Raw genomic sequence first — 13,173 nt, 5'->3', positions numbered from 1 at the left:
AGTCCCATGAGACATTGCTAATACTGATAAAAACAAGGAGAACATGCTTCATATTTTTCAACAAGTGCTGACCTTTCAGATTTATTTACAGCCGTCTGACTACCGCAGACGCACAGGGTTTCACTTTCTTGTCTTTGGTCACAACTGTTGGTGTTTTTCAAAGCATTGTTACTCTTAAGAAAAAGCTTCCAGTGTTTTTAGGTGTTTCCGGAAATGTGTATATTCTTGTTTTGAAATTGTTCAGTTGATAAGGCTCATATTGTCATTGAAAGCAAATATTAACTGGTTAGCTTAACTAATTTGAGCATATGTAAACACATTGCAGCATAATAACTACATTCACTCAGGTGCAAGTGCATTCTTACCCAAACATCAGTAACATATTAACACTATTAAAAAAATCTCACTCACACAACGACAATGTTAGTTTTCAGATATACACATACATATAAAGTTGAGGAGGAGAATGCATGCTATTGAGTGTCATGTAAGTTGTCAACATGTTGGAAAAAACAACTTATGAATAAACATAAGAACATGTGACACTTTCATTGTTTGCCCCATTGACTTGAAAGTATTGGCAGTGCTGTACTATTCTTAACAAATTAACTACTTGGAATACAGGAAAGAAAATAAAATCACCAATATGGTGTTTGTCAATCAGCCCACAGTTCTCCTTTCCTACATCAGTACATCAGAAGTCTTTCGTCATCGCTAGAGATATCAATATTGTTGTCATCATCGCCATCATATCAGTTCACATGAATGGCGCTTTATGATGTCAACATCTAATCAACACTTTCAGTTGATCAAGGCAGGGACTGGCTCTTTTCAGCACAAAGCACAAGGCCGCCTGCCACTGGAGTCCATGGACAGGTCGCACAGCTTTACAGTCTCTTATGTCTTGTAGATAAGTTGCTGTATTTGTGAATCGGCCTACTGAAGTCTTTCAATTTTGGTGAGAAAAGACAGGAATCACATGTCCTTATTTGCAGGTGTGCACGTCGTAGACTCTCACACACTCCTGACAGCTGACGTAGCAGCACCAGTGGAAAATACAGTGACACTTCTCCTTTCTCTTTTCAGTCCTTGTGTTATGACCTCTGCCGCAGCACAGCAGGTCACACCCATCTATGCCATGGGACGTCAGGTTGCAGATGCGATCACGGGTGCCGAAGGAGCCGGTCTCAGGATTGGGGTCACAGAAATTGGGTGAGATTTCATAGTAAACCAGGTCGCGCTCTGTTGGGGGTTTGAAGTAGTTGTATTTTGGTCTCAGGGTCTCAACCCATCCACGGGACTCCTTATGTTTCTCCACCACCATCTCTGATGCGCTGTCATACTTATCCTTCATGTAGTCGCCAATAACTCTGAAGTCAGGCTGAGACCACCAGCACGTCTTGACCTCGCAGCTTCCTGACAGCCCATGGCACTTACACTTGAGAAACATGTTGTCGTTGAGGGACTAAGGATAAACAAAATGAGGTGTCAGTCAAATATCTGAAAGAAGAAAAAAATGCTACACACAATCAGCAAAAAGAGCATTTTAGGAAACTCACCATTCTCCCTGCCTCATTGTTATGGCGGTTCATGGCTGAGCGTGCATCAGGGCGATTCTCCCTCGCATCAGCAAACTCCCTGGACACCATGCTCCCAAAGTCCACATCCTCGCTGCATCCACCCCACTTCCATCCCTCACCAGGGGGGCCCTTGTGGCGTGTGTCACATCCGCAGATTGTGGCTGAACCATCAGCGCAGGCACGGGTCACTGCAAATGCCACTCCCGCCGAGGCAATGGCATGAACAAATGCTGACTCTCGAGTAGCTGAAAAGAGAAGTTCAAACATCTGTAAGTGAAAAGTTAACATCTTGCAAACGGATGTCACATACTGTAACTTGCCAATGATTGTTTTCAGGATTTAATTCAATTCAATTCAACTATCAATTTATAGAGAAGTTGTCCTGTAATTGCTAGAGAATGGTCACAACATGTTGATTTCTGCTTGTGTTTGGTCTTGTGTGATTCCATGAGAAAAATGTTTCAACGCAGGCCAACAAGACAATTCAAACGAACTAGACATGCTGCGATTTCCATTAATATCGTTGCCTTTAGGTAGTATCTACCGAGATAAACTGAGATTGTGGTCAGTCAGCCCAGACATCAATCACCCTGTCTCTGAATAAGGCTAGCATGGCCTCTATGCCTCAGTTTGAAATAGCTAACTGATGACTCAGAGGGATCAGGATCTTCCAGAGAGATGAGAGGAAGAGTCGGGGCTGACAGGCCTATAATTAAGAGACTCAATTAAGCTTTTGAGAGGTTAAGAAACTGCCTCACACTGTGGGGACAAATCATAGACACAACATGGAGATGGCAATGTAGTGTCCATATATGCGATATATCAAACAACATTTCCCAGAGCAAGGAGACATTGTTCGCTCCCAGCTTTAACATAATTCATTATGACAAGGATTTTGCCCTGGATATGTGTACTTGTATGGTCTTGCACTATCTCAAGAAAAAATACCTAGAAACATGATAAAGAATATAGTAACACCAGGTGTGAATACGAAATGTACAATCAGAAATTAAAGAAATGTAGAGAAAGGTTTAAGGATCAATAGTGAAATCTGGGGTTGTGTATCTGCATATGTGATTGTGTGTGTGACAAATACATAAATAGGCAGTACATGGTTCTGTCTAAAGAACAAAAACGACAGAGGGAAAGAACGAAAAGGAGTATAAAGCTAAATGTAGTAGGAGCTCCTCCCTTACAGCAGGTTCCAACCAGTTTGAGGACTAAAGGGCATTAGGAACAATGATGCAAGAGAAAGGTCTACTGGCATCCTCCACCACCCACTAGATACTGCTATTGTAAACCCACAAGGTAACTTATGTTCACAATACATTCAAACCTGCATCCACCACAGATCATTTCACTTGAATATTGAATTATTTTCTATTGGAATCAAGGGGGGCTCCGGGCTGAAATATTTCGACAGTGATTCATAACACATGAATCACAAAACAAACAAAGTATGAGTTGTTCATTTTGGGGCTTCAAGTTAGTGGTGTCTGAGGTTATTACATTCATTTTAAATGTCAAGGATAGGAAAAAGCCTCTTCCAAGCATACAGAACTACATCAGTTTAATTAGACTCTTATCTGTTACACAACAATGTATCATCATCATCATCATAGAAATAGAAATACATTTTCTGGAGTCACAAAATGTCAGTATTGATGAAAGGTGTGAAGAAATGTGGACCCAAAAGGAAACTCCTTTGGATTTGTAACCTTATGGATGACTGGCAATAATTCTGTGGAGCGTAAGGGGGTCGAGGAGTTCAATTGGGAGAGGAAAAGAGGATTATCTTGGGATAAATTGAGCAAAGGAGAATAATGGGGACAAATGTAATATGTCCTAGTGTCTCTGTAGGTCTTTAAGGTCGTAAACTTTCTTTTGACCCTCCCAAACCCTTCAATAAGTCCTTGATTTCCATAAAAAAAGACTGGTGATGATGTAACATGTCTAATCCCCTCAAACTTCATCGAAGTATATTTCTCTGCCAAGCAATGACGATACTGTCCATGCAAACCTATATTTTGAAGTTGCTGAAATCTATTGTTTAAAATATAACATATTATTAAAATATTTGTGCTAATAGATAACAAAGATCCAATGGTTTATAAAAAAGGGTATTACTCCACACACCTCAAAACCAAAGTGTGAACCTTGTTCCATTTAGTTTTTTGTTGGAAAAAGCCAACAAAAGTTTAAGAAACAATTACATTTTTCATACAGTATGTTTTTGTCAATCTACTACTTCTGTATGAAGCGTGGTGTTTCACATAACCTTTACAGCGGTTATCAACACCTGTAACAGCACTTACTTGACCTGGAAACAACAGCTCTTACGGTACATTAGTTTCCCGTCTTTACTTGATTTTACGACCAATTTATGGTATTTCAGGACACTCTTACTCCAACAATGCTCCTCCACCAAACTTTGCCAGACCCTGGCAGGCCAAGTGGTCCCTACAACCTGCTGGGGGGTTGAATCCCCTATTGTGCTGCCACTGTCACGCTGTGTTAGTCCCACAATGGCCCCAGATATTTTATATGAAATTTGCCCTGGCCGGTGATTAGTGGGGACCAAGTTAAGTCATAGCAACAGAGAACTATGCATTGGCTGGACCCCGCTTGTCGGCAGACGGGGAAATCCCTATTCAAATGGTTTAATAAAACAATCTAAAGGGCGTGTGAATGGGGAAAAGCACTTTTTCTCCTGCTTAATCTCATGGTTGCGAAGATATTGTGCTCAGAGCAGTGCCCAGCAGGGAGTGGGGCTAAGGTCCCCCCATCAACTCCATTTACCACACCCCTTCTTTCTTTCTTGCCCAGAGTTAATGATATACTGGTGTGCTAGTTTCCCTCCCCCAGAATGGAGAGACATACGTCTCATGAGAAGCATAGACCTCTTAGCTCATCCTAAATAGTTACACTTTCTCATCCTCAGGTCATAGGTCATAACCCACATCCCCTGACCTTTTCCTAGTTAGTTTAGTGGGGACTTAATAATTTAGGGTAATTTATCAGGTGAATTTCCTGGTGACTGCAGACAAGGCAGAGGTAACTAAGGAATTAGGTTCAGTCAGAGCTACAAAAGTATGAAACCTAGCAATCCATTCCACATGCTTTGTATATTATGTAATAGGAGTTTCCTGTAAACCTCATTTACATTTAATGGTTTCAAGTAGAATTGTGATGCTGCATGTCTATTCCTGTGTGGGTGGTAACACCTGTAAAATAGTGGCTGTCCACTTTTTGTAGCAAAGTTGCCTTCACTAATTCTATGACTCATAAACTGGAGCATGATTATACCCATATAGTAGGTAGGTGTTCTGTAAAGAATGCAGAAGCAGCTCTGGGATCGGCTCCACGGACTAAGAACACCTGCACAGCTTTCTATTACCTTTCATCACAGGCAGATTCCAGCAGTGCGTGTTTTGACACTTTAGTTAATGTAAATTAATGAGTGCTGACGCAGACATAGCCTGGAGCTAGGGCTCGTGATTCGGGGTGTGGAGTGAGAGAGAAACATAGAGAGAGGATCAGGCTATGTGGAAGGGAGAGAGAACATCCACATAGGAGAAGTATGTGTCCATTTTCAAGGCAGGAAAAACGTGCATGAATTTTGGTAAGAGTGTGCGTGACAGTGTGCTTTTAGATCGATGAGTGTTTGTGTGTTTTCAAGCCAATGTCTGATCACATTTGGCATTCACCCTTACGCATTTTTATTTTGAAGGAAGTTGTGTAAGTGATCCAAGCAGACACTAAAACATTTTTCAATTCTATTATTTTAAACTAGTCTCAACTCAATTTACAGAATGGCCTTCCGTAATAGTCCATGTTTTTATTCTTTAAGTACTTATCCAGTGCCTAATCCACCTCTGTAAAACAAACTTCTCATGTCCTCTGTGAAGATGAGGAGGGCATGGGCAGTGATGGGCTAACTGATAGGAACTAAGCCCCTGAAGCCAATAAAGGCGCCTACTCCTCCTTTCAGCTTTGGACCCTAAAAAGGCAGGAGGAAACCGACACACAACAGTCTGAATCGCAGACAAACAGACACCAGTGAGGACAATGGCCCTGTTGCACAGACAAACACCAGCATCAATCAAATCCAATGAAATGGAAGCCCTCTCCTACTATGCCCTATCAAAGGCCTGTGAGCCCCTGAGTCACTCTCATTGGCCTCTGACAAAGGCACTTAATCCAGCCACTTTGACCTCTCACATTATTAAGGGCCTCAGTGACCTTAATCCAATCAAAATGATTTACTAAAGCCCAGTAGCTGCCTCCTCTTTCCGCTCAGTACCCCTGCAATTTAGGCCTTGGAGGGGCGGCAACGGGAGCGATGTGGTGGCATTTTGCACCACAATAGGGCTCGGATTGAGAACCCCTATCGTTAGCCACCTACTTGAGCTCAAGCCTCTTCTATCAACTGGCTCAGGAGTTTATTAAAAGCAATTGCCCTAAGTAACCTCCAACCCCCTGTGTTTGCATCAATCTTCTGTAAACTAGGTGACAGGTTAAGATCTTCGACCCACAACCCTTATGTTTGACGCTCATTCTCAATTTTGGAGCCTGTAACTAATTTTAGACTTAGGCAGAGGAGACAAAAAACAAAAAGGAAAGACAAAAACCTAAATACCTTAGTAACAAATGTGTCTGCTGCACTCACATGAGGAATTAAATTAATACCTTTTGGAAATGCCCTCATTTACTTTCTTACAGAGAGTTGACTACAAGATTGATACATTCACTTGTGTCTGTTAAATACGAAGCTAAAGACAGCAGACATTTAGCTTAGCACAAAGACTGGAAACAGGGGGAAACCGCTAGGCAGGCTCTGTCGAAAGGTAACATAATATGCCTCCCAGCACAGTGGGAATTTCTGCTGCCTGAGCCCATAAGTAGACCAGACTTGACATACACTTAAAAGTCCTAATACATAATCACAGAATCTAATGGGGAAAATGTATTTTGAAAAACTCCGGTTCACAGTCTTGTGTAAGTCACTTCAGAGCAGCAGAACAATCACAGGGGATTCCCTCCTAAAGAAAACTCTAACAAGACAGAACTCACTCTTCTAATTGTGTACATTATTTCAGGCATACAGGCTGCTCAGAACTTGTTCAGTCCAAGCTCTATTTAAACAAGGATTTGAACGAGCATAATGAATGATGCACACAGGGAGTGCAGCTTTTGTAATGCAAATACAAGACGGAGAGAATATAGATTTGTTAATGGAAAAGTTCATCAACATATATAGAGATATATTAGGTGGCTTTCTATTTTTCAGTTCTAGTCTTCTAGCAGCTTTGAAGAACTAACTTGTAAGAAAGTACCATAAACATAATTTGGGGACAGTAGGGTCAGAGAGCTTCACCAAAGAGGTTTGGTAGGTATACACATGCCTTAACTAATAGCATTACCCTTCTCCACTATTACTTAAGTATTTACATATAAATAGGTCTTGCATGATTTAACTATTGGCCTATTAATTTGTTTGTTTAGGAAAGACATATGTTGCTCTCGTATTTTCATATGTTCTTGTGGTTATTGAGATTCTTTCTCAATTAAAAACTATTTATCGGCAAGTGGCACTTTTGCAAATGCTGCAGAAGACTGATTTTGTCTAATCTTTCAATCCTGGTATCGGAAAACCTGAATTTGGTTGATTACTTTAACGATTGTTAGTCATATGAGATATGAGTCAAGTAAACCACAGTTGATTGTTCCAAATTAAAATACCAGGGAATCGTTTGGGGGAGTTAAAACCTGTATATTGGCAGCCTGAATGATGTACACTGACAGGTTATTTGCATGCAAAAGAAAACAGCATCTTATGCTAATGTAAAAGAGAGCAAGCTGCAATGCACATGTCTTTGATGTGTTACATTACCTTTATCTAAAACTGGCCCAAAAATGGCCAGATTGTCATTGACTGTGGTGCAGTTCCAGCGTCGGCCTCTGAACTGGTGCTGGCACTCCTGGATTCCAATCTTCACCCCCTCGGCCACACTGGGCATGATTTCCACGTAGTTTCGGCAGAAGCGCAGCTGCTTGGGCACCAGACCCGGGATACTGCCACAGAGGATGGGTTGAGTGCCCAGTGAAGAGTACTGGTGGCCCACTGCTAGTGACCTACAATGAGAGGGGAAATCACATTGTTATGATTGCATTGTCTCTGTCTATCTTTATCCATTGATTTAACAGAACCCAAGAGGAAGACTAATTTCCCTCTCCAGGTGCAGTGTAATTGAGCGTCTGAGTTTGATTGTGTTTGTTTGCTGTATCAGATGCTACCATTAGGCGTCCATCCTTTATCCCTTCAACTACCCTCTCTGCAGACACCTGGCCTTTGTGTGAATTGAAATTGCAGCCCTGCTGCCACAGAAGCAAGCAGTGTTTCTGTCTAAGATGAAAGTCCACAATGCATCTAGAGGTCTTCATAGACCTTAAGCTGACAACTTGGGAAACTACACCTTGTTATTAACTGTCCGCACACTTAACAGGCCTTCGGCTTAGGGTAATAAGAGTGCAAACCCTACATTGAAACTTCAGAGAGTGTATTAAGTGTAACATAGAACCCAACCCCCCTCTTCCTTTGAGGAAGGTATTCTGGGATACAACAAGTGCAAACTTGGTTCACTGATTACATCTCTCCGTCTCGTTCCCTTTAGTGCTTTCTCTCTGTCTTTCTGTCTTTATTTTCTGTGTCCTCTCAATTAGGACTTTTAGTGACTAGTAATCATAGAAATGGGATATCCATTGTATCATTGAATAGTATGTAATATAGCTCAATTTTACAAAACATTTTGCTGTTCTGTGCTTGTACATGACCATCTGTTGGCTTTTCCACATCACAGAAAGCTTTATTGGCTCAAATTAAAGGTGAGTAATTGGTTTGACTTGCAAGCAAAGCCTTTTTAAAAGGAAACATTTAAATGTCAAGACATTATTGTAATTAAGACGAACAAAGACATTTTCTTTAAATGCATGACCCGCTGACCGGAGAGCTTGAGGTTCTTTTTAAATAAAATGTCAGTAAAATCAATATCCTGACAACTTGATTATTTAATAGCAGAGTGCCTATTATCCTTGGCAAGGGTAGCAACAAAGTAGCTTGTTGGCAATCGAGACAAGTCTACATTTCATCGCAACTGTCTATTAAGCAGTGAACACTGGCAGCAGTATGCTGATCCTCCCTGAGTGATATGGGCTTGATAATAGTTACTGTAGCTGTTGCACAAAGGCAGAGCCAGAGCAGGTGTGCAGTCTCTTGCCGCTCAGTTAGCTCGCTCTCCGTTGACCCGTTCACTGTTGTTCAAGGACTAATCGCTGATCACAACAAGATTACTGAAACTCCTGACACTGGCCTAAGGCTGCTTTCTTTAAAGGCTCACAGCCCAAGAAAAGATCTCCTCAGCCAACTGACCCCTGGCTGACCACTTCGGACGGCAGAACAACAGGATGACCTTGAAGACCTCCAATATATAGGGAAATGTAAAAGCTGAATGAATTTCATTTTCAATATAGCACGTTAATGCTTTCTGTGGTTAAGGTGTTTGTAAACCATTTGCTGAGAGTTAACCAGTTATTTCTCCCGGGCAAATATCAGAGTTGCCTGTCACACTGGTTTTCACAGAATATTTTGTCTAATTTCTACAGGCTAGACCGCTCTAGTTAATCATAAAAGAGCGGTTTAGTAAGCAAGAAAAGGAAAATGGGTCCATAGGAAGTCTGCAGTTTGTCTGCAACATACATCAGTAAACAAGCACTGGCCTCTCTTTGGCCCTCTCTTCAGTCCATACACCCTGAAGCGCATAATTTCCCAGCAGAAACCTGAGTCTACATCCCAAACTGGTACAGACTTTGGTTTGCCTAACACGCACAAATTCATCAGAGGATCATCCTTGTGAGATGTTTACTGTGACTCAAGGCAGGTGAAACAAGCGCTGCAGGCCAGCATTTTTTACAAGTAGTACTCCTACTGTCAGTCTGGTATTGAACCTCCTCTGCTTCCTTTTCCTCTATGGGGAAACATGTGACGCCCCTGAGGTTTAGATGCCATTTCCATCAACTCCATCATTAACAAAGGCTTTTGCACAAGTGAATGAGCTCCAGTGAATGCATTTCATCAGCAGAACATAGTGCAGAATAAAGGTCATGTGGGAGTTTCCTTTTGACCAGAGTCTGTAATGAGCCTTATTACTCATCAAGACTACACCTGTGAGGGTCTTTTTACATGATTTCTGCTAGGTCATCTACCTGTGTCACACAAACCCTCATGAGTCAATGGGCTTTGATTGCTCTACTCACGCAAGTCTGTCTCAGCGGGGCTGAGTAATCCATGCCACCTCTTCCTGTGTTAGGAAATGGCCTAAGAGAGGAGGCAGGGCATGTTCAACCGGGGGTGATTTATGTTTTTTTCAAAGGAGCTGTTGCAAAATGGTGAATACCAGCCCTGACAAATACTTCCACTTAAATGCTGGTTTTGGCATATATTGAGTGCTTTGATACACTTTTGTTCTAATTCATGAGAAAATCATTCTTCAAAGCAGCTGCCCTCCAAAGAATCAAACTGTTGGCATAAGTGGTCAAAAAAGAGGTTTATGATATCAAATAAACACTTTAGTTAAAATTGTTTTAAATAAATACTTAAGAAAAGCATACATCATATTCAATTTGTGTTATAGTATGACTTTCCCCCTCTCATCTAAGTGTATCCAGCGCAGGTTTAATGCATATTTCAGCAAGCCCAAGCAGGGTACCTTAGAATTACCACTTTACTCGTGGGCCCTGGGGCCTTGGAGCCGACTTTGACATCAAGAGAATATGTTTGGGAAAAGGAATGTGCGGCAAGCTTTCACCTCCAGGTATTTATCTTCTAAGGTGGGGTGGACTAGGGAAGGGGGCGGCGGGGTGGCGGGTGCAGCCAGGCTATGTCATGGCAGGTCGAGTAGAGACAGACATGAACCTGTCTTAGTACAAATCTAGATCTCCAGAGAATACTGTGGCACAGAGGTTGAGTCTGATGCAGCTCCGATGGCCACTTGAAGCAAAGTTTAGCATAGTCTGTCAGCAAAACATCACAGGTTGCTTTCCACACAAGGGAAAGCTCTTAGGTAGCTGACACGCCGTTTGGAAACGGAGAGACAATGAAGCTGTATTGAGCGCAATCCAAAGGGAACCACATTATTTGACTTGGGATGAGTTGCTATGTAACAAAAAACACATCAGTAGCCTCACAAGAAAAAAACAACAACTTTAGTATTACGTCAAGAATGTTCAACTCAAAGTGACTTCATGTGCTACTTCTGCTGTCAAAGATTGTTTGTACTGGTAGGAGTGATACAGCAAACGTACTCCTGTTGGGTTTATTTGCCGCTCTTTTGCTCCTGTAGTTACAGTCTTCAATAAAAGACCTGACCCACCCTCCAATATCAAATCATCAACATGTAAGTGAGTTCTTGACTTGCTGCAGTTTTGCAATGACAGAATGGAAACCTGCCGTCCATTGTGTCATTCAAAACTGGCTCCGCAAAAACAAAAAAGCTCTTTTGGAGATGAAATATAAAGTCCCTCTTTTCTCTGTTAAGCAGTGTGCACAAGTGTGTCAATCAGCAGGCCTAAAACATGGCAACGCACACACTGGCATCAACAGAAAAAAATTGCAAAAGATGCTTAACAGGTGATAAAACACAAAAAATAATATAGACAGCAAGCTGGAGGAGAACACAGTGTAACTGGATGCACTCACTTTTAAAACCAGGACTTTGGACTGGTTTGGGTTGGATTTTTTCCACCCACTGTTTTATCAGGATTTCCTTCCAGCTGTGCATGTAATTAGTTTCTCATCAGTATTACCACCAGGAGCCCCATTAAGGGAAGTAATACGGTACACCCAACATCGCAGAAAAGCAGACTATTTAAAGATAGAAAAAAATCAATAATAATATCTTTGAGTTTAGCTCAAGTAAGACATTTGTTATTAACGTGTAAAAGCTGATGAACCTTGTATAAGACCAAAAAAAGACAACTGAACTAAATAGTATAGTTTTTTTCTTAAATAAGGAATAGTTAGGCTGCTGCAACATTTATATTGCTCCAGTGCATTTTCTGCAGCAACTCTGTTCTTCTGTGTGATTAAAAACTGAAATAAAATGAAAGGACATCAGATGCTGATTTCTGAGGACATTTGGAACATAAGGAAACTGATGGGAAAATAATTAGTGATAGAGTGATAGCCCATACCCACAATGTCCATTACAGCAAAAGCTGCAATCACACTTAAAACTGTTGAATTTGTTTCTTTGACCTTTAGTTAAAAGTGCAAAAGGTGTCCTAAGTCTGATAAGAAAACATACAGTATTGTATTTCAAATGCTATGCTGGTTATCCTCATTAAATTACTTTAAATATTATAAATCACTCAAAGAATACTCCATATAACAGTGTGTTGGGTAACATTTCATATTTGTTCTGCCACTTTGACCCCATACACAGACGAGTGGACACGCACGCGCACACACACGCACACACACACACACACACACACACACACACACACACACACACACACACACACACACACACACACACACACACACACACACACACACACAAACACACACACTTGCATGCACACAAACTTTGCACCTGCTGCAATATGAATTAAAAAATTGATCTAAGTCAAATTGCATCGTTAATGTTGAAAATGTCATAGTGCATAGCATTAAAAAGTAAACATTGAATTAAGGAAGAAACTTGTTCTTTCGTAAGTTGTTTTGGTTTCTACAGGTCTGTTCTCTGCTATTGTGTTCAAATAAAATCACGTTTTTCGCTCTTTTATTGCACTTTTTATCTTTAGCACCTTAACGCTTTTGTTAAACGTCTCTAAACTTTACTATTGGTGCACATAAATGTTCCGCTGCTGTCAGAAACGAAATAAAAACCATAACCACACTGACACAAAAGCGGATCATCAAATTATTATCAACATTTTAAAATAACATGTCACCATTCGTTCGTTCAGGGATATAATGAATACAAAACTTACCACCAGATGGGATAACTTGCCATGACATGCGTAAGCCCACAGAGCAACAGGAAACATCCAAGGTATATCATCCTTAAAGTTTCTCTAAAACTTCTCCAGCAGAAAGCCTACATGCGCGCTCCTACGCGAACTGCGATTTTACCTGAAGATTGGACAAAAATGAAAAACGAATCTGCACTGGTGGATTTTTATTTCTCTCCTCCAAAAAACAGTGAGGGAGAATCTATCTTTCGCGACTACTCGTGGCAGAACTCGGGAGCCAAATATTAAAAGTTAAAAGCTGCTTGCGTTTTTAGGACCCAATCAGCAGGTATTGCCAAAGGGGAAATTCTGATGATATGTTCCCTCTGTTGCCTTGTCAGGCAGTTTGAACTCAGACAACAGAATGAGCTAATTTTAAGATGTGTTTTAGTGCTCATTGAGAATTGGTCGCATTAGCATGCAGTGTGTGTGATATATAATGTTGTTTAAAGGAGAGAGGGAGGGTCTGAGGGGTTTTAAATAGACATCGGAACCCCTGTGGATTGCGTAGCTATAACAA

General features: G+C 41.1%; 1 protein-coding gene across 1 annotated transcript; it reads right to left on the bottom strand.

The window, feature by feature from the left end:
* Positions 1-985: 985 nt before the first annotated feature.
* wnt3a (wingless-type MMTV integration site family, member 3A) lies at positions 986-12,810 on the bottom strand. Its single transcript, XM_034138036.1, has 4 exons — positions 12,633-12,810; positions 7,474-7,715; positions 1,560-1,825; positions 986-1,465 (listed from the first exon to the last, which is right to left on the bottom strand). The coding sequence occupies exons 1-4, from the start codon at positions 12,701-12,703 to the stop codon at positions 986-988; spliced, it is 1,059 nt and encodes a 352-aa protein (XP_033993927.1). The 5' UTR covers positions 12,704-12,810.
* Between the last annotated feature and the right edge of the window lie 363 nt (positions 12,811-13,173).

This window comes from Trematomus bernacchii, unplaced genomic scaffold (assembly GCF_902827165.1).
Source record: "Trematomus bernacchii unplaced genomic scaffold, fTreBer1.1, whole genome shotgun sequence".
NCBI classification, from domain to species: domain Eukaryota; kingdom Metazoa; phylum Chordata; class Actinopteri; order Perciformes; family Nototheniidae; genus Trematomus; species Trematomus bernacchii.
The sequence above is the reverse complement of the archived record's forward strand: the minus strand, read 5'-3'. Positions and strand labels throughout refer to the sequence as shown.